Source organism: Podarcis liolepis (genome assembly GCF_965112155.1).
Source record: "Podarcis liolepis genome assembly, chromosome: 10".
Classification (NCBI taxonomy): Eukaryota; Metazoa; Chordata; class Lepidosauria; order Squamata; family Lacertidae; genus Podarcis; species Podarcis liolepis.
The window spans coordinates 34,602,566-34,625,737 of NC_139562.1; the positions used below are offsets into that span (position 1 = coordinate 34,602,566).

Here is a 23,172-nt window from a genome sequence, read left to right on the forward strand (position 1 = left end):
CTGGTAGGAAGGCACCACAGCCAGGAAGCCTACCCTGCGTGGTAGCAGATATATGGAACTTCTTCCTTGCAATGGCTAAGCAAAGTAAATCCCTGCCTAGCAGTCTATGACACCACAATCCCCTCATGTTTTACAGTCATGCATCAAGCTGCCTAGATATGCCTATCAAGCCTTCACATACATTCTACTCAGAGCTGGAAACTGAACTGAAAGGTTGTGCATGATCAACCATCACCCCTCCTTAGTGAACACAAGGCAATGTTTGTTGGCAACGTTTCCATACCGTATAGGTTGTGAGCATCACAGGGCTCATGCAGTGGCTCCACGTCTCTGCTTCCTGCTATCCATATGAGTGGGCAGTATCTTGGCTTAAAAAACAACAACCCACCTACACTATTCTGACATTACACGTTAATGCCGTTATCAGTTTAGTATTTCATTTGCTTTACTTTGTAATTATAAATAGGGATAGTTTTGCCAAAGTTGCTATCATCTAATGCAAGTTTACGTGGATTTTGACCCGTGATGAGGAATGTATCTCACGAGGCATATCTGGATGTTTCTCAGCAACTTCATAAACTTCCTGTGCTTGTTGCTTTCCTGAGACTGCAGAAGATTGGCAGGAAGGTGCTGTGCATGATTGGTGGCCCCGTTCAGTCAGCATAGTAGATCAGAAAACTTGCATAGCTCTGATATCTGTTGTTCATTCACAATTTAAATAAAGATTAAATCATATTATTACCCCTAAACTGAAAATCCAATAATAGGGAAATTGTTTTTCCCTAAAACAAATTAAGGCACAAATCCTTTCCTTCCAGATTGGAAAGTTGGTCCAGGTGGCTGCTGATATTGCAAAGGTTGTGGGTTCGATCCCCGTATGAGCCCGCTGCTTATTCCTGTATTGCAGGGGGTTGGACTAGATGACCCTTGGAGTCCCTTCCAACTCTACAATTCTACGATTCTGTGTGCATTAATAGTGCCTCAATTGGATGCACTCAAAATGCTCACCACCTGTATAGCATTTGACTACTAATGTATCTCTACTGTATAACTCAAAGAAAAACAGAGGGTCAGAGTTAGGTGGCCTTTGACTTTATGTAGCCATACATCACACATACATCTGTGAAAAGATGTATAATAGCCTATTGCATATAATAATTGGGCTGAGGGGAACTCAGCAGCCTGTCAGATGCAGTTATGTACAAACAGATGCAAGAGCAGATCACACACTTGTACCAGCATATGCAAAACACACTCTTATACTGCATCTCCCTCTCTCTTTTACACACACACACACACACACACACACACACACACAGATGTACCAGCTTCCTTCCCCCATCTACTGTCTTCCACTGCTAGAGCCTGGTGACAAAATTACTATTTTTATTTTGGGGTGCGGGTTCCACCAGAGAGGCTTCCATCTGCCAAAGAGACATGGGTGACAATACTTGCCCTTAGTTAAATGACAGGTTCAAATAGGAACTTAAAACCTTATAACAATTAATTTCCACTACGTTGACAGAAAGCATGCCCTGGCAATATCCTTGAATTTCTGCCATAATTTAAATTGCCCAAATGAAAAGATTTAGATATGATTTGGTGCTGTGGAGATAGAGGGGGGGGGGGTTACAGATGTGGAATGGCTGCTCTTCACCACCAAAAATTTAAACTGCTATGATTTTGCCAGTCTTTATTAGACTTTTTTGGAATGAAGTCAGAATATGCCAGCCTTCATTAGGTTTTTTTTGGAACTAGGTCCAAATATACCCCTTACTAGATAGATTCCTTGTTTCAAATATCATATTGATATGACAAATTGTCTTGATTTTACAAAGAACAGAATTCTCATGCATTAGGAAGATAAAATGCTGGGAAAGTCACCCTCCCTAACTTTAAAGCTCTTATGGCTCGATAATTCAGCATCCTATTATTCCCCAGCTCTGCTTCCCCCCCCCCCATTACATGCACAGGTTCTTTGCAGGAGAAGAAATGCTTATGCTGCTTATTCTTATTTTACTTCTAGCCATTTAATAATAGTTGTTTGTATTTGTTGAGAAGCATAAAAGATTGATCAAAATATTCAGATGACTTGACTGAAAACTGCATTATGTTTCTCACACATATTTTTAAAATAAAAAAGCAGATGTGGAATGTATTCCCTAAATATGCACATAGAAATGATAGGATAACAAACTGAGCTGTAACATGCTGCTCATAACTATATGTAAGAGTTTAAGCAAATGTGCCTCTTCTTAATTTTAATAAGAACAAAACAGTGAAAGTGTTCCCCTTGTAGTTTTGTTTTCCTTTTCAGCCACCCATTTAAACTTGGCAATGTCAATATTCACTTTGCTTAGCAGAAAACTGTTAAGAGCAAGAGAGCAGCGTGCAATCATGTCCCCAGTGCTGTTTGGTATCTATATTAAGCCATTGGGAGTGGTAATTAGGAGATTTGGAACATGGTGCTACAAGTATGCTATTGATACCCAGTTCTATTTCTCTGTTACTTCTGAGTGTTGTGGATGAAGGTTATGTGGGAAGGTGGTTCAAGAACTGGGTAATTTGGTTGTTCTAGATGGGATTACAGTCCCCCAATGGAGCAGATACATATCTGTGATGCTTTTTGGTTCTCATTTGTTCCTGGAGGCTACAGTAGGTAAGAGTGTCTTTTACCATCTTCTGCTGATATGTCAACTATGACCATTTCTGGACAAGGCTTATCCCTTCTCCCTTCTCCCTTCTCCCTTCTCCCTTCTCCCTTCTCCCTTCTCCCTTCTCCCTTCTCCCTTCTCCCTTCTCCCTTCTCCCTTCTCCCTTCTCCCTTCTCCTTTCTCCTTCTCCTTGCTTTTGCGTGATTCTACATTCTTTATTGCATCTAGTATACTTGCAAAGGAGTTGGGAGTTGTGTTTAATTTCTAGGAAGAGCAGAGAATGTCAAAACTGGTAAGGGTAGCGATGGCACAAGGTCAGCAGGACTTCTGCAAGTACCTTATCCAAGCCAGAACCAAGTCTCCGCAGCAATGTATTAATCCAAGTTTTTAGCCAGTAGAGAAAACAGCAAGTCATTCACATCAACAGGCTTCATCAGACATCCGTTATTGCAATAGGACAGATTGAGCAGTAAAACAATAAAACAATAAACTAAAAGCAAAGAGAAGCGATGAGGTGATAAAGCAGCTGGTAAGACGTTAGAACTGTGAGTTTAAAACCAAGAAGTGGCTAAAAACTACTTAAAAGCTTAACTGAAAGCAGGAGAGTCTGACTAGGCTGCTCTCTCCGTTGCCATCCCCATCTTGGCTCCTCAAATTCATTCATTTTATTCATTCAAGTACCTTATCCACATTCTCAGGTCTCAAAAGCTGGAACCGATCCCACAAAACCAGACTAGATGGTGCAGTTTAATTTGCTGCCTCAGTGTGTCCTCAAATAGTTGTCCACTAGCATTATTTGGAGGGTTTAATCTCCTCAGTGAATGAAGTTGCAGCAGCTATCAGAAGCCTGCTGTGACAGGTTTGCTAGGCATTTTGATAATAAAATTGCTTGCCTCTGCAGTGACTTGGATGCCATTGACAGACACCAAATGTAACACTCTCTGCAATGAGGTTTGCTCAAAACGTCGAGAGGTACAGCTGAGAGGTACAAAATTATGTACCTCTTTATTCTGAAAGCAATAAAAGGCATGTGCTATGTCATTGTCCTCCCCAAAATGTGACAAACTGAAAAAGAGATTTGAAACGACAAGCATATCAGCACATATTACTTTACAAGCTGCATGACCCTCTCAGACTGGGAAGACCAACTGTTTATAACCTACAACATTGCCTGGTTGTCACACTAGAATTGTATATTTTTGTTCCTAAATTCCCCACTTCCCTGCCAGATACAGATAGCCGCTAGAACTGAATGGAAAACAAATAAATGAATGTAAGATCCCTAGTGATTTCTAGGCCACCTGCCAGAACACCAGCAGCCACATAAAGGATTTTGAAGGCTAGACTTCCAGACACATTGTACTGGGCCTGTAGATCTGTTTCCACATTGAGTCAATCTTATCAGAAGAACACTGCTCTAAAATTTGGCAAGAAGGCAAGCCAGACCTTGAAGTCATCCTTTATGCCCTTGGTAACCCTAAAATGGTGGTGAGAAAATGTACAAATGATTCCTTCCAGGCCTTCATCTTCTTAAAATCTGGTTGTCTGAACTTGCACATGTATGTGCTCTTTTTAAACTAAGTTTCATTTAGTTGTTTCAGCAACTTCAAAAATGTTTCCAGAGGATTAAAAAGAACAATTGTCAAATGATAGAAACCTTGTACAGATTGTAGCCCAGCAGCCCCACTTCTGCGGCATACGTAGCAATCCTGTGGATGTTTGTTCAATTAAACTTATTCCACGGAAGTCTCTTCTGCCTTGTTCTCTGATGTCCTGGGGCTTATAGCACTGCAGGTTCAAGGAACATTTTGCTGTATTGGCGGTTTACCTGCTTATATGAACAAAATGAGGTAACAGCTATGAAGAAGTTTAGAAATTATATGACATATAATGTTGTTGATGTTGTTTTACTGTATTTTTACCCTGTCCATCTGACTGGGCTGCCCCAACCACTCTGGTGGCTTCCAACAAAAAATAAAAACACAGTAAGACACCAAACAGAAAAAGTTCCCTAAACAGGGCTGCCTTCAGATGTCTTCTAAAAGTCAGTTGTTTATTTCCTTGACATCTGATGGGAGGGCATTCCACAGGGCGAGTGCCACCACCAAAAAGGCCCTCGGCCTGGTTCCCTGCCTGGTTCACTTCTCGCAGTGAGGGAACCATCAGAAGGCCCTCGTAGCTGGATCTCAGTGTCTGGGCTGAATGATGGGGGTGGAGATGCTCCTTCAGGTAATTTTTCACTCAACCCTTTTATTATTACAAAACAATATAAGTTTATTGTTCTAGCCAAACCTACAGCAACAGTACCAATAGAATAATACAGATCACAAATCCATAATATGAACCAGCATCCACGATGTGAGAGGTTTCAGGAGACACCAACAAACTTAAATCCAGCTTGATTTCAAATTAAACCTCTGAATTACCACAATCTAACTCCTTTTTCCTGAAATATTTTGTTGCAGTCAGTACATAGAGGGCTGCTCTCTGTGTTACAAAGCTATTATTGTCACTCCCAAAAAACATACCTTCACTGAACCTGCTTTTGGAAAATTGCCTTGTTATCCTAATCAGATTTATGCACATGACTTTACTTACTCCCAATTTTAATACCTAGCTATAGATAGCACTGTCAACCTGTCTGTTATCATGCGATCTTAAACTGCAAAATGTATTTATCATAAGAGCCTTCACAGGGGTATTGTGCAGACAAGTTAACTCTTCACTCTCCCTCTCCCATATGTGTATTTGATGGTGGTGGGCTTGTATTTCTATTCCATTATCTCAGAGTCGAAGTAGAGTGTCATGGTCACTTGGTGTTGCATAGGTGCTGGTATGCAGAGTTTTTCCTGTATTTTGTTCTAGAGATTATGAGATACTACAAAATAGATAAGAGAGCTCATCTTGTCCAGTTCTGATGGAAAAAAGAGTATGCAAATATTTAAGCTGCAGAAAATACTTCCTTTGGGGAAAAGAATGATTTAAGTTGTCTTAAAGCTGGAATTCTCATTATAGCATGTTTATTTAAAAAATAAAATAAAAGACACATTATGTTTAATGGGCCTTACAAGCTAGTGTGTTTAGGACTGCATCCTATGTTAACAAGCAGTGAAAATACTTTGGTCACTTTAGAAAATGTATATATATAAAGCAAGCTTTATTCTCTAAGTTTGCCACATTGCACTTCCAAATTTAGCTATTAAGTTACATTCCTTCACATTGGCTCATCTCTGCTTCCAGGTGAGTGCTTTCAGGAACCATATAGACTGAGTGCCCCAGGCCTTGGTGTAGCCTTAGTAATATGCTTGCTTATATTAACAGTCCAACAGGAGTTCTTTTCAGGCATGGTTCAGTGATCCTCTGTAAGATGAAATCTGGGGGATGGCTAGCCAAAGGGTATGACTTAATTCGGGCAGAGGGCAGACAGAGACAAAGGATCCCTTGCACACTTGAATATATTAGGTGTCAGCATACACGTTCTGGTGATGTTTCTCATAAGAACTGAAAAGATGGGAAGATTCTTGAGTAGAAACAGGAACTCATCCAAGTGAATTAAAGAGTGTCTGTTTAGGAGGTTGCTCTACGTCAGCAACCATATGAGCCCCCCATGTGTAGTTTTGTGATTAGTAATTGGCAAATCTCTTTCCGTTTCTTATTTTTCCAGTCTTTCAGTTCTCCACATTTCCTCATCAGTTTGTGAATTTTTAAAAAATTCATCTCTCCTAATATACACATTTGTGTGCAATTTTGCCCTATATACATGTTTGCAACACAATTTCCCCCTAATATAATGCATATTTGTATGTTGTTTTCACCAATATATGCATTTTTATGCACACTTCACCTGAGTGTAAGTATTTTTGTTCACTGGAGAACTGCATTGCAAAATTCAGAATGGTTTGTATTTTGAAGGATGGCAATGTTTCGATTTGCATATTGTTTCTGTTTGTTTGTTTGCATTTTGACCATTCAAGCTGTAATACCATTTTATTTCACAGTGCCATTTTGGTAGCATTAGACAACTTTATTCTGAACCCAGAATAGGACTAGTTGTTTTTGCTAATTTCCCTTAGTAACTGAAATGTAGTGCCTCTTATCCATAGCGTGCTCTGACTCTGGGCAAATTTGTTTAAAGTATTATTGCTTTCCCAGAGCTTTGAGGTGTATTGTTTTTAAATAAGTTACTTCTAAACTTCCCTCCCAGTTTTGAAGTTCTTCCTACTGTGCCTCGAATAGTGGGCTTGATCAGCAGCAATTAGCATGTGATCTTGCCTCTGCCTTGAAAAGCTTCACCCACTGATTTCTGTAGTAGGACGCTTGCTATTTATCTGGAGTGGACGGCTGAGCAGTGAAGTGGTTGGGTTTGCAAATTAGAGCAAATTATTCAGAAAAGGGAAAACTGAAGCACACTGTAAAGAGCTCCAAAAGGATCTGTCAGAACAAGTGAATGGGCAAAAAAATGGCAAATCAGTGTAAAGTGAAGTGATGCATATTTATTTTTAAAATTCTGCTTTGTATATATGTTGGAGTAATGTGTGTTGAGTGTCTGAAGTGCATTACAGCAGACATGTACTGCAGAAAGGAGTCTGCAACACGTTTACTGAGAAATCTTCATATTGTGCATATTGCACACAGAGTGTGCAAAAATAGTTGAGCATGCACATCCCTCAAGGCCCATTGGAAATTATCTAGAATGTCCCGAGAATGTATACAATCCCGTTGAGATTTGCATATTCTTTAAGGCATGTTGGAACATATGTATATTGACTAAGAAATGTGCACAATTTCTTGTTCACGGACAGACCCTATGCACATTCTCCATGAAGTATGATGAATGTACACAGTGGTAGTTTTTTTAAAAAACACATTAGTTGCTCAATCACATCCATAACATATACATTGGATCTGAACTTATAACAGCTACCAAAGGTAGCTCAATGAAAATGTCAACCCAATATGTGGCAGCTGTGAAAAATGCAAAGTCCATGCTAGAGATTTTTTTTGGGGGGGGATGTTGGTATTGGAAAACACTTATATAAATCCATAATCATGGAATACAGTGTACAGTCCCAGGCATCTCAAAAAGAAAATAGAATTAGAAAAGCTATGAAAAGAACAACCACACCCCACAATGATTGGGGTGTGGAGCACATTCCCTATGAAGAAAGTCTAAAGGTTTTTTGGGATAGGCTATTTTAAAAAATGATTATTAATACTGTATGGTAATGACTGACACTTATGAATGGTGTGGAGAGACACTTTCCCTCCCTCCCTCCAACTAGAATGTGCATACCACAGTACTAGAACCCAATAAAACTGATCATCAGTAGGTTCAGAACAGAAAAAGGGACTAATTTTTCTTACAATTCATAGTTATTTTAATACTTAACATTTTTATGATTGTTGAGATTATATCCCATACATAATCTTTGCAACACTTCTGTAAGGCAAGCTAGTATCACTGTGCTCATATTGCAGATGGGGACTCAGAGGATGTTGTTTGGTTAGGGCCATCTAGTGATTTAAACATCTAGTGGCCCGATTATCAGTGGCGTAGCGTGGGGGGTGCAGGGGGGGCCGGCCGCACCGGGCACAACATCTGGGGGTTAGGGTTAGGGGGCGCAAATCCACGGGTTAGGGGGTGCAAATTACTTGCCTTGCCCCGGGTGCTGACAACCCACGCTACGCCACTGCCGATTATACTAGGTCCATCCTAGTGGGGGACCCAGATTCTTACCCACTGCCCTAGAGCACTATTAATGGTAACACTTTCAATATTCAGGACACACTATACAGCTTTTTGCTATTGTTTCAACTGTTCAGTGCTAAGTAACTGATACAGTCATAAGCACAGCTTTATTCTGCATGTAAACTTGGACAGCTCTGACATTTCAGATTAGTTTGTAGAGATTGAAGGCTGAATCATCTCTAATTGACTAAAATTAGACTCTAATGAAAGTCAGGATTTGATTTTAGGTATATTACTCAATCATAAGACAACAGCTAACAGATTTCTTAAAAATGTGCTGTATCCACCCTGTTCTATCATTGTTGCCCAGAAGTCCTGTTTATATCAGCTGAGGAAATAACCTTTACAAACTGTCAATAATATTGGGAAAATATCACTTTTTACTTGGATGTAGGAATAACGAAACATGCGAAAAGATTTTAACATAGTTTTCCCCCCCTCCCTCTGTTGTCTTCCATATGGTCAAAATCTACACTACAAATTTAGCTTCTTGGGGGTAGGAACTTTTTGCATATGGAACTACATAAAGCATTGTGCACACTACTGTAAAAATAATATAGTATGATCTTTAAGAATGTAATGTAGTATAACAATAATAATGTTCATGATAATGTTTGGACAGCTAGCTGGTTTTTCTATCCTTGTTATAAGAATTAACCCTGAATTCCTTTTTGAGGGAAAATATTATTTTAACAATTGCTACAAATTATTTCCAAAAGGAAAATAATATGCAGTATTTTTAAGCGGCAAACCTATGCACATTTATCTGAGAGTCAGAATTATCTCAATGAGACATACTTCTGGTTAGATATGCATAGGATTATATGAGATTAAGCCCTATTGAACTCAATGGGATTTACTTCTGACTTTGAATAGGCATGTATATAATTGCTTCCTTATCTGGTACTTTTAGAAGAACTTCCAATTATTAACATCACTCACTCACTCACTCACTCACTCACTCATACACACACTCATTTACACACTTTTGCTGTCTTCAGAAGGGCCATTTTTTAAAATTAAAAAGCTATATTTCTTTATTTCAGGAGTCCTTTCCAAAGAAGAGGAGTTATACACTGGAAGCAGTGCCATCTGCTGCTTCTGAGGCATTTCCTGTAGAAAATGAGAATGATCTCTGTGATTTTCTGGATACGACAGTTACAAAGAAGCCCTGTTCTTTAGAAATAGCAAGAGGACATTCCTCAAAGACAGGTAAATGCAGTAGTATTTTCTCTTATAATCAGTGCATTCTACCATTATGTGGTGCACACATTTTGATTAATAATGTGCTATGCACTTCTTTGACGGATGGATAGATACTATGTGCCCGCAGTGGGAAGCAAATACAAATTCCCTTCTCTGTGCATGAGGAATCTCAGGGGATGCTGGCTTCATCTGATTCGTGGTTCCCTTTCCTCCCAGGCCAGCATTTCCCATTGAATGCCCAGAGTTAATGGAGTAAGTTTTCCACTGTTCTTGTTTCTTGATTCCGTGATTCACCTGGCATGGCCCACACTATTTGCATGTCAGCTGGAAATAATCTGTAATTTGCTAAGACTACCTTTGTGAATATATGCTCTCCCCCCCACCAGCAATAGCTCAATCTTAGAGCATCTGCTTTGCATGCAGAAACTGGCAAGGCAGGTTGGAAAAGATTGACTTCCTGAAACCCCAGAGAACTGCTGCTACTCAGTGTAGAAACTAGATGGACAATTGATCTGACTCGGTATGAGATAGCTTCCTGTATTGTCCCCTCTCTTATTCTAATTAAGCCTCTCTTCCTTACAGAGGGGAGGAGTTGTGAGCAGGAGTCATTTCCCCCATTGGCAGGGGGCATTCCAGCCCCTGCCCAGCTGGCTTGGCTGTCGTGCCACACCCCCAGGTAGCCAACCAATTAGGTGGAGGCTTGAAGGTGGGGTTTAGCCACTCAAATGCGGCTGCGGCAGTACTTCCCTTTCATTCCGCTGCTGGTTTTCATCGGATCATACATACTAATGATACTTACTTAAAGAAATCCTTTCCGTTGATTGAAATTCAGTAGCTGGTTAAGTAGTTTCCTAGCACCCGGTCCATGGTCTTGCTTGCTTGCCTGCCTTGCCAGTTTGTCCCTGCTCTATACAGTGGTACCTCGGGTTACATGCGCTTCAGGTTACATATGCTTCAGGTTACAGACTCCGCTAACCCAGAAATAGTGCTTCAGGTTAAGAACTTTGCTTCAGGATGAGAACAGAAATATTGCTCCGGCGGCGTGGCAGCAGCAGGAGGCCCCATTAGCTATAGTGGTGCTTCAGGTTAAGAACAGCTTCAGGTTAAGAACAGACATCCGGAACGAATTAAGTACTTAACCTGAGGTACCACTGTACTTTCAAGGAGAGTTGGGGTAATGACAGATTGAACTCTAGCTTCCTGCAAGCAAAGCAGGAGCCTGGAAAATATATCCAGCCCCCTTCAGACCACTATAAATACTGCAAGCCTGGCTTTCTTTCTCACCTGGATGTAGGTAGGCTAAAAGGGAAAGTGATGGTGGCACTACCCAAGAGTAAATAACCAAAGATGCCATGGTGTCTTGGCCGGCGGTGGGTGGAGGCAGTGGTATTCCCCTGGTGGCGGTGCTGTGTTTGTGGGATGAGGATGGAATGAAGCAGCAGCAGCAAGTCTGGGACTGTTCTGGGGCAATCCTTTCTCATAGGATCAGTTTGAGTACTGCCCTGTTTGTTACTGAGCTTGACATACAGTGGTACCTCGGGTTGCAGACACTTCAGGTTGCAGACGCTTCGGGTTACAGACTCCGCTAACCCAGAAATAGTACCTCAGGTTAAGAACTTTGCTTCAGGATGAGAACAGAAATTGCATGGTGGCAGCAGCGGGAGGCCCCATTAGCTAAAGTGGTACCTCAGGTTAAGAACAGTTTCAGGTTAAGAACGGACCTCCAAAACAAATTAAGTTCTTAACCCGAGGTATTACTGTATTGGTATTTAATATGGTACTATATTTCAAAATGGTGCCTATCATTGCATTTACTGAGTTTCTTTCCAAGTTACCATGCCCGTTATATTACTGGAATTGCAAAATGTAATCTAGCCACAAATAGATGGAATGACTGTCCTCTGCTTCATAAGCCTTTTAATGGATTTAGATATGTATTACCTTATCACTGGGTGCAGGCTTTATTTACCTGTGCTTCTGTTACTGGAGGTCTAAACACAAATGCCTCTAATTTCACAGAGATTAGTGTCATGGGGGTTGGGGTGCTTGACTTCCTTTGCTTGCGCACGTGTGTTTTGGTCACAATTTAGGTAGAAGGTGGTTGCATAGAGGAGTTACTTAGAAACTGAATTTTTATTTTCACTTTTTTACTGTGTATTGAGGAGGCTTAAAGTAAGCCTTGCTTTTAAAAAAACCAAACAACTCCTATTTTTCAGCAATTTGTCTCCCATCTGACCCTTAAGTTAATAATTCAGTTGCCTTTTCTTCATGACAGATGTTGCCCTACTTACATTATTTTCCAGTTCCAGAGCAGCACCTGGATAGCCTCTACTAGACACTTCTATTAGGCCTATTAATTTGCATGTTTTCACTTTGTGACAAATTAATTCTGGTTATATATATATATATATATATATATATATATATATATATATATATATATATATATATATATATTAAAAAAACCATAATGTATTCTTGATTTGTGAGGCTGAGAAATCAATCATCCTTTGAAAAGTTACAGGATTTAATAAATCTGAGGTACCCTAGACACAAAGTAATTGTATCACTAAAGTGATAACTATCTGGCAGCTGTAAAGAAGTAAAGCTTAATCATTTTGGGTGATGATAGGAAATAATTAACTGGTGGATTTAGTGACTGAAAAGCAACCAAATATTTTGAAAACATACTTGTATTATTCAGATATGTGTGTGTTTGTTTTTATAAACAAAATACAAGCTGTAAATGTTGCTTGATTTGCAGAAAATTTAGCTTGTGCATTAGTGGACACACACACATTCCTCGTCTAAGAAAAACTATTTTCAATTTGTTCACATTTCAGTCTTTATTCCTGCCCACCAAAAGCACATACCTTTATTCTTTATATTACACAGAACAAAAGTTTGTAAAGAAATGGCCTCCTCTGCGTTGACATTCTTCACTTGCCATGCATTTCTGGATTATATAAATCCTTGCTGTGGGAAAGGGCCAAAGAATTTGGCAGTGACAACTGCAGGCAAACTGGATGGCCTTCCATACAAAGACATGCAGCAGACACAGCAGCAAACTATACCATGGTCTGGTGCGCTAAGGAGTAAACCTTACACCAATCCAGAGTGGAGTCCCTAAGACAGTTGGATGGCCCCTTGCATGCCTCCTTCCAGCAGCTTCTGCAGCCAAGATGGTGCCAAATGTATTACTCTACTTTTCTTTGGACCATGTCAATGAGGCCAAGAGAGGGGTATTGTTGTCTGGGCAGCTTGGGACCTCAATGCAGCTTGCGCCCTGGGGAGGTCACTTCAGTGCTGCTAATGCAGCAGTTAGATTTCACCCCCAGAGGCATACTCATTGTCTCTCAAGACAGACAGATGCCAACAGATGAGCCAAGTGCTCGTGTGCTTCCTTAACACATTATGATTCAATGAGTTGCTTTCGCTTTGGCACAAACACACAAATGGAATTGCAAACCAGCTTCAAACCATGGTTTGCAATCTTGTTAGCTTGTTGTTACTGCGGAATTTGCAAGCTGAGTTTTGAGTCAAAGAGAAAGAATTAATTGAATCAGACTGAAAGAATGAAGGAAGAGCAGAAGGAGCGCATGAGTACAAGTAATTGTACCAATGCTCCAGCTTTAAGATCTGCAAGGAAAACTCACTCGGGTCTTATGTGTGATCTTTCCTCTAACGCTCAAAGTAGGTCTTGTTTTATGGCTGCAATAATTGAACACACTCTGTAATGGGGCCTACCAGATTGCCTTTTTGTATATTTTAGAAGCCATTAGTGAAGTTCTTTCTTCAGGCATTTTATTCCTTGGGTGCTTTATTAAATGCTTGTATGTGTTCTCTGCTGTTGTTCTTTAACCATATTTTAATATTGAGGTTGTAGTGTCTGTTAAAGAGACATGTCTCCCCTTGCTTCTCTGGGTATGGTCCTCTCCTTATTTAAGTAGGAAAGTGAGAACCTTATTCTTTTCTTCAAGGCAAGTCCCATCTGCTATGCAGAGTTGTTGATCATACACCCACCCAGACCCACACAACCGCTACTACTGTATTTTTCCAAGACAAAGTTTTTTGCTAAAAAAATAAAAGGCAAAAGTTGGGGGTCGTCTTATACATGGATAATGAATGCAGGGGTGGGGTTAGCTGCAGCAAGCAGGTGTGCAATTTGAGGCTGGAGTGAGGTTTGCGGGTGATCAGCAGTGGGTGGGTGATTGGTAGTTGCAGTGAGGCGGGTGGGCAGGTGTTTGAGCAATTGGTGGCAGCGACCTCCCCAATATATATGTTGATGTTATCCTGACTCCTACTGCTCCCTGGTATTAGGACAGACCTGTTGCAAGGTTTCCTTACACAGTGAGTGCTCTTCCCAAACTCACGGAATACTTCGTTGTGTCAGAAGTGCAACTGCACCTTCCCAAACCCATTGAATGCTACAGATATTGTATTGCAGTCTTATTATTAATTGTATTTTAATCATTGTTGGGTGGTGTTTAACATCAACCATTCTTGGAGTAGACCTATTGAAAACAATGGTTCATTGGTTTCAGTTGGTCTCTATTCTGAGTATGATTAACAATCAACATCACCCATAGTTTCTAAATGTATTCTACTTTGTGTTCCAAAGACTGTCTAGAATTTGAAATGAATATAGTGTAGCATTGTTTGGAATGCTCCACTGGGTATTTACAAATTACTCAGGAAATGAATTATTCCCCCTCATTAGTACATAATGAGAATTGTTATTCCAGACAGTTGGCTGACATTACTAAGCAATTCCAGGATCTGTTTCTGCAGGTGAAAGATGAGGGGAAAGATGAGGTTGGTAATCCTCATGCTTATACTCTTTTATATGAGAAGAAAAACAAACTAAGCAGACTCCCTCCTGCCACTAGAATGCATTTCACTTGTAATTAATTCTAAGCACCACCCCCAAATAACTTGCAGAGACAATATCAGGCTTGTTATAGCTATTCAGTTATGTATTTACATTCCTGTTCAGAACAACAGTAGGGATTCCATTTTGTACAGCACAACAAATAATTCAAAACAATAAATGCAATCTGTTTTCTATTTTCTGTTACCCTTTGGTTCCATCTTTGGATCTTCCATCTGCTCTTTAGTTCTTTCTAGTAATATTTTTGCTGTCTGTCAGATCCAGAAATACCCATGTTTGCTACTCTGAATTGTGGCCATTGTAATTTTCTCCCCTTCAGCATATGAACTATGCAAAATTCTGCTCTACATTAAAGCTGCCAGCTTATTTCCCTTCCTCCCCCCTACTTATTTTATTTTTTTACTTACAGACTAAAGCAGCACCGTGGTAGGAAGGCAGCTCCTTGCTGCAACCTGCCCCCAGCACTTGGCAACAGTCTGCAGTGTACAATTTTAAAATGCACAGTCTATGTGCAAAACACCTTCCACCAACTCATCCTCTCTCTAATATATAAGCAGCATGTGAAATGAACATAAATTATTTCATAGGGACAGGTTGATCAGGAGAGGAATGGATCTGCTCTTCAATAACAGGAAGAGAAATTCTGTCTCTCTGTTTTTCTTTAGGAGAGGGGAGCGAGAGATGTGGTTGGTTCACTAGCCACCTTCAGTGAAATGGGTGGTGGAGGACCATTTTCACATTGGGGTTGGACTCTCTCAAGTTTCACATTGGAATTGGTCAGTTGACATTGCTCCCAGATTGACTGTGGTTTGGTTCAATATTAGTTTCGGAAATACCCACACAAATGGTTCAACAATTTGAAGACAGCTCATCACCAGTGTACTGTATTGTCTGACAAGGAAGATAGAGAGAAGGAAATAGAAGAAAATGGCACCATAAAGAGAATTCAGTTTATGAAAGCTTAATATATTTTGAGTCCAACAACTCTTCCTCATAAGCACCTGAAATTGTTTTTTCAAGGGAACTGCTTGAGGTAATCAGGCACTTTTGAAATACGTTCCCCTTCTCTATTGTTTCTTTATTGAAAACCCTCCCACCTCTAGATTTTGCAGTTCCACGAAAACAGAAGCTTTATTGAGCTCCTGGTATGCCATTATACATGGCTGGTGGGCTGTTTGACTTGTGGAGTCACAAGTGGTGTAATTTCTGATAGTTTTGTCTATCCCAAATCATCAGGTACTGCCAACTACCGTTTTTAGACAGTGTGGTGTTTAGTGGGTTTTCTTAATCCTCAGTTTTCACAATGACTGGTTTCTGTGACAGTAACCTGCTATATTAAAAGATGTCAACCTTCTACCAACACTTTTGATTATTTGATTGATGCCTCAAAGGAAAAGTGTCAACAAAGAAGCTTGCATTTGCCTTAGTCCTTCCCACCCCTTTTCCCTACCATGCTGCATATCATCCAAACCAATATTCATGGTAAAGTTGTCTGCTCACTAACCACAAGCTGTAGCCAGTGTGGGACTAGTTCATCACAAGTTCAGATGGCATGCTAAGCCAAACACAGCTTAGCACAGTGCAGCAGTACATTCAGACATACATACATAATTTTATTTGCTGGCAACCTTTCCAGAGTTCAAACCATGCTCAAGCCAGCTTACAACATGAAAAATACATAACTGCAACATAACGAAAGTAGTCAGAAACAATAAATAAAACATAAAATAAAGATACAAAAAGACTACCAGCAACAACAGCAACAACCCCTTCCCAACAAAACAGTCCCAACACCACCCGAGCTCAAGCAGTAAAAAGTACCAGGGGGGAAAAGTGGATTTGTGCTCCTCTTTAGGATCATCCATGCTCACATGGTTTTGCTAAGCCAAAGTTTGGCTTAGCATGTTGTAGAAACCAAGTCAGTTATCTGGCAACGCTAATAATAATTCTTGGAGTCTATATGTTTACACAGTTTCAATAAGCCCAAGTTTGGCTTAGCATGTGTGTGAATCAGCTTAATGTGTGGTTTACTTTTGGCACAACACTTTCACTTAGAAAGCTGTTTGCATATCCCTAATTGTATTGGCAGTCATTTTTTTTTTAGTGCATGCCTTTGATCAAATTTAAACACTTATAATTATGCAGCATTTCCCCCTTTGATTTCTTCAAACCAATGTTCTGCTCTTTGGTTGAAATGTTGAAGTTTTTTATTCTTTTGAATTACTTACAAAATTATAGAACATGTCAAGAAATAAAACCCTATCATGCTTGCAAAACATATTTTACTAATTTAATATTAGGGTCAACCTAGTCAAATCATTTGTGACAAAAAAACCCCAAACCAAGTGAGGTGTATATGAAAATTACTCCAATTTGATATAAAATATGGAATTGTATTGAGGATGAATGTGTATTCTACAGAAGTACAACTATACAAGAAGCTTATCTGAGACCTTTAATGAACCTTGACAGTAATTTATATGAAGTCTCATAGCCCACCCATACCTTAGTCATGCACTTTTTCCTTCAGTTAAAAATAGACATGAATGATTTTGTTGGCATCTGTCTGTTTTGAGAGACAATGGAGTGTGCCTCCGGGGGTGAAGTCAAACCACTGGAGAATCACATCACCTGCTGTGGCTGCAGAGACGGGTAACTCATAACTGCTGCCTTCCACTTTGTTTTTGTTGCATTAGTACATGCCTGGGCAGTGTGCATGGAAGTTCTGGGTTGCCCAGACTGCAGATCCCCCCAGTCTTTTGACCTCATTGTTGTGGTCTAAAGGAAATACATTTGGCTGTAGCTTGACTACAGGCATTGCCAGAAGGAGGCATACAAGATGCCATCCAACAGTCTTAGGGGCTCCAGGAATGGGTGTCTTTGTCCAGGAATCCAAGCGGGGACCGATGGGCCACAGCATCCTTCCCAGTGGTGGCCCTGCTGCGGTCATATCACTTGTCAGGGTCAATCCCCACCCTACTTATCCACCAGCAGTTGGGCTGTTTGATTCTGGATACATACCCAATGACTTGGCCCAAACCTACTTAAATCTGTAATAAATAAAAGTTATTTATGGTTGGCCCCTCACTGGGCCATGGACACAATGTGCCTGGATATGCAATGAAATATAAATGAGGAAATGTTTTTTATAGTTGCATTTATCAGAAGAAACAGATGTTCGCCAATGTATTTCCTGTTGTATTGATCCAAACTTTTAGTGCCATTCAAATTTTTTAGGTCAGACCACTGAATAAGTATTCCCTTTGAGCTTAACATTGCCTTTCTGGATGTAAATAGAGCAATTTGGACGAAATAAATAAGAGATGTGCTAGCTATCTTATATAGTTACTGAGTATCTCTAGTCCATGCCATCTGTGTTTAGCTAGAGTGCTTCCTGCACAAATGTTTAATGTGCAGTATATTTTGAATATTTTGTAAGTAAAATTATCATTGCACACAATAGGAACAAACTGAATACATTTTTATTGTTTGTGGAATCAATATTTCTAGAATCGGTATTGTAAGTTGCACACTTGGTGAATTAAGTATAGGAACCAAAGTAACTGACTTTTGACTGTGATCTGGCAATTGGTTTGCATAGCCACAAATTCTGCTTCCACCTAATAATGCTGTCAGTGATGATAGTACAGACCACCTACTGGAACTCAAAAGCTGTGTTTCAAATCAGCCTTTCCAAGCCAATTGGGGCGTCATGAATATATCCCTAGTGCCGAAATATATCAAATATAAATGAATATATCCCTAGTCACTATTTCACAGCATTCTTTTGTATGCTTGAATAATGCCTAGAGGGGTAATCTTCACACATAAGCTTGTTTCTGCAAGAGTTAGATTTGAATACGTGGCAAAACCTTTGATCAGTTCCATACTGCTCTTCAAAACCAGAAGTGAGCATATTCTAGTGAAAACAAACAATAATAATTTAGATGACAATAACTGTAACATATTCACATCCCCCCTTCAAATGCAATTTCCTGTTTCTAAATGTATTTTCCATAGAACATTGTATTCACTGTAATGCTATTTTTATTCACAGAGAATGCACCTCAAGTAGCAATTATTGCACCAGGTACCAGTAACCATAGAAACAGTTCAACAGGCCCAACACCTGACTGCTCTCCTCCATCGCCAGATACTGCACTGAAAAATATAGTGAAAGTTATACGACCTCAGGTGGGTGGTCGGAAATAAAAATGTTCTTTGATTTTGTTAAAGATTTCAACGTTTTATCTTACATTCCTCTAATAATTTGCAGTGATATGAACTATTTTAAAATGTTGAAATGAAATCCCTCCACTGATAATGCTAAAATATCTTTAAAAGCTTGATTTTAATTAGACCTGACCAGAAAGAGCATACCCAGATTTCTATTTGTGTTCTTTTTCAGCTATTATGCTTGATTTATGACATTTTATTGAAATCTTGTATTGCATTGTTACATTAGTGTACTACACCTTCTCTTGCTTCTCAGCACCTGTTTTTTCCCTCTAGGCTAGTTTTCTTCCTTTTGGACTTCACTGACCTCAGCCACATATGCCTTCACTGATGTTCATTCTGATTCAGTGTGGCAGCCCATGCAATTTTTTGTTGAAGAGGTCACAATGATGCATGAGGATATTGGGAATGCCAGTCACAGCCAAACAGATTAAACAGCAGTGGGGGCACTGAGGGTAAAGAAGAAAAAGTAAAATGATGTTAAGATGAATGAGCAGCTAGCAAAACAAAAAGACACCAAATAGTATTGAAATGTCCAAGTTTTGGTGAGGTGACTTTTCTTGTGTGTAATTAGTTCAGCTCATTTTAAACATGCCAATTTTGATGTAAATATAAAATTGGAGACTACATGGCATAAACATAATTTTGATTGACTGTTATTGCTTGCAAACTCTCAGTTTCTATTTACCTCTTTTAAAAAATGTAATGTGCTTCATGAAATTTATTTTATTTCATCTAAAAGACTTTCCAAGCGTCAGAGCTGTTTTTACTTCATGCTGTCCACACATGCCTCTTTTCAACTCTATAACTCCTTTTGGCTAGCACAGGGTTCTTCATTTCCTCTTTCTCCAGACACCGCTGTATTAGCCATTTATCACTTTCTGTCAAAGCTATTTTTTGTTTGATGGCTTGCACACAAGAAAGTAGAGAGAAATTGGAATTATTGTTAGAACAAGCTGTTATGTGATAGTTAATTGGAAACAGCCTTTAAATGCTATTTTCATCATGAAATTGTCAACAGATGGACTCAGAACATTGAATAGCTGTGCTCTTGGATTAGTTCATTACTAATTCAATGTCGGGACTTAATTAAAGTCAGAGACTTGGTTCCCACTGAATTCAGTAGCATTGCATTCTTTGAGTGCCGAACACTCTATTCAATATTTTTGAGTGAGTGAGTGAGTGAATGAATGAATGAATGAATGAATGAATGAAGTGGAGGCCATGCTTATCAACTTTGTAGATCAGGTAGGATTTAGAGTGGTAAAACATTTCATGCCTTTCAAAGCTTCCATACTGGTGATGTATTGAATTAAGTACCTCGGAGACTGTATCCTCCATAGGTATCCTCCCATATTCTCAGACTATCAGGAGTGCATTCCTCCATGTCCCATACAAAGAGGAAAAGTAATGGTATCCAGGAGCCTGACTTCTCCACAATGGCATCCACTCTGTGGAATGCTCTGCTGGTAACATCCCTCTTGCATCCTATTTACAGCTGTCATTCTGACATCTGGAATATTTTGACACTGGTTAGTGTCCTGGGAGTTGGTTGCTGCTGCTTGGGTTTTCAGCAGTTGTTAATGCAGTTGTGTGTGATGTTGACTGTGATGGTGTCATATATTAATTTTATTATCATTTTAGAAGTACAATTAAAATTATGGCTGTATATACATTTTAAATGCAGCACCTGCATTTTAAATAAACATACATTTTGTTGGTACTATTCGTATTCAAAATGGCTTAGATGCTGATATTCTGGAGCATGAAAGAGCATTGCAAAAAGGGATGAAATTATAGCCTTGTGCCAGAAATGGGAAAATTTGTTGCTAGACAGTGGCACTGCTAGAAAGAGCTAGAAATGATTGAGGATTTTAAAGACTGAAAATTGTTGTGAGTCTCCTGTTTGAGTGCTGTGAATGAGTCTGGGGAATGAGTATGAGTCTTACTTATGGGTCCCAATTGGCATTTGGGTAGTCATTGTGGGAAGCGCTTGCTGAATCAGATGGGCCTTTGGTCTGATCTAGTAGGGCTCTTATGTTCTTATTTTCTTTCAAGGTGTGGACATAAATGTATTTAATTGACCATCTCAGTGGTACAGAAGAGAATATAACACAGCAATGAACCCTCTGATTAAAAATAGGGGGCTTTTTTTGTCTGTCTGATATCTCCCTTCATTACTATCATGCCTGTAGTGTACATTCAGGCAAAAGTAGAACCCTTTTTAAATATTCTGTAATTGCCATCCACACACTTTTTGCTCAGTAATAAAAAGCAACCCATGATCTGCAAGCCTTAAGCAAAAGGTCTGGAGAAGTACTCTAAAGCACAGACTATATCAGGAAAGGCCAACTGATGTGAACCTAAGGCACTTCAAACCGAACTAACTCATTTTGGATTTCGAATGCGTCAAAAGCTTTGGATCAAATTAAAGTGGATTTAAGACAAAGTTTAATTTAGGTCTGAAGCATATTATTGAGATTGTATCACAGAATATACTCACAATGTTTATTTTAATTCTGTTCTATGCCTCATCTGTCTAGATATTAATTTAATTTTGCCATTGAATCAACATTGAAATGCTGTCTCTCCAAACCCACTTCGAAACCTACTAAAATGTCAATATTTTATTGGCATATAAGGTTTTCTATTGACCATACAATCTGTTACCTCGTACTGATATGTTTTTTGGTACTGTATTATAGCAGCTGGGGTGGAGCGGCAGTAGATGATTGCTGTCACATGCACATGGTACCCGCAGCATTGTATGGAGTGAACCATAGAAATAAACACAGGATATTTGTGTTGGGTTGAAATAGGTCAGAATTTATTATTGATTACAGATGTAAGTAGGTTTTGGCTAAGGCAATCAACCCACTTGCTGGTTGCGAAATGAGATGGGGGTCAACCCGGAGCTGGGTAGTTGCCTCTGACATGCACCAGGTGCTACGATCCTGCTTGGGCCGCATTGGGAGAGGTGTCATGGCCTATTGACTTGCCCATGTGGGTTTGTGGACAGAGACACCTCTCCTTGAGCCCTTTAATCAGCTAATGATCCATCCCAATGCCTTATTCACCAAAGTTGTGACTGTTGCTATGAGGTAGGCAAAAACCTGCAGACCAGCCAATTCGTCTGCAGGGGGAGGAAATCCTCCCTGTCCCCAAATAGTGATCAAATAGCCATAGCAAGGTCTTCACGCTGGTCCACCTACTCAACTTTCGGCAGGCCACTTACAACCTGAGTGGGCAGGTGGTGAATCCCATTATGATCTCCCAAGAGGGTGAACTACACAATATCGCCCTCTTAAGTACAGCGGGCATGGACTGGGCTCAGCCCCTTCCCCTGCAATCTGACTTTCCTGATCAATCAGGCCTTCCCTGTTGGGCTGGCACAGCTGGCAGGGGAGGCGCCAGGTGTCTCCCCCCACAATGGCCACATGGGAATAAGATGACCTCCTGGATTGGGCTGTGGCCCTGCTAAGCGACAAACGAGAATGCAATAATTGTAGGAATTATGTATGGAAGATCAATTTACAGGGGAGAAACGCAATGGAATTTTTGAGCATCTGTTTTAACAAACCATTTTTTTAAAAAGGTGATGAACCTTAGAGGCAGAAAATAAATTAAAATATTTACATTTCAATTCAATTTTTTCCAGCCGAAGCAACGTACATCAATAGTATCAGCTTTTGAATTTCATCGATTAAATCACAGCCATGATTATTTTGAAATCAACTCTTCCCTTGGATATGCAAGCTTTACTTCCAGTCCTCCAATCAGTCCAGCTAATTATTCCATTGGATCCATTGAAGGGAGCATTGAAGATAATGACATTCCAGGTAAAATAAAAATAAGTTGCATATTATCTATACATTTTGATGTTGCAATAAGCAACTGGCATCACATCCTAGGCCACCTCTGCTCCCTCAGGGGGACATGGCTGCTTTCTCGGTGGCTTTCTTTCTGAATTCCATAATACTTTTTATTCATTTACATTCCATTCCCTTCAGTTTTTCTAAAGGATTGTTTGAAGAATACCCTAAAGTGAAATACAGTCACGGGGCGCTTGCATTTGGGCTTACTTACACCCATGCATAAATGTGCGGTAGAAGCTAAGGTGTGGGATTAATATTTATCTTTTGCTCAGAGCAAACCTGGTATTTTTATCATGTCAGGTCACATCCTTGCTCTGAATAAATTGTATGATATTTATATTTATTCAGTATTGCACACTCTGTAAAGTGTTTCTCCAACTCATGAATCAAACCACTTTAGAACTGGCTACCCAGGAAATCTAGCTTAATGAAATGAATAGAAGAGTTTTTCATGCTTCGAAAAGGAGTGCTCTGATAGCTGTTCTTGCCCTCGAAAGAAATAATAAAAAATATGAAGAAAAAAGTAGAAGGTGAAAAATTCATCATGCTACAAAAATGAGT

The 23,172-nt window shown here is 39.7% G+C and overlaps 1 protein-coding gene across 6 annotated transcripts in view; it reads left to right on the top strand.

Annotated features, from left to right (window-relative positions):
• ANKS1B (ankyrin repeat and sterile alpha motif domain containing 1B) overlaps positions 1–23,172 on the top strand; it is a 324,701-nt gene that overhangs the window by 79,647 nt on the left and 221,882 nt on the right. For all 6 annotated transcript variants that reach the window (XM_083462878.1, XM_083462889.1, XM_083462890.1 and 3 more), the window contains 3 exons: positions 9,450–9,615; positions 18,558–18,694; positions 22,395–22,575. In XM_083462878.1, coding sequence (XP_083319004.1) covers positions 9,450–9,615; positions 18,558–18,694; positions 22,395–22,575 — 484 coding nt within the window. The remainder of the gene's footprint in view (positions 1–9,449; positions 9,616–18,557; positions 18,695–22,394; positions 22,576–23,172) is intronic.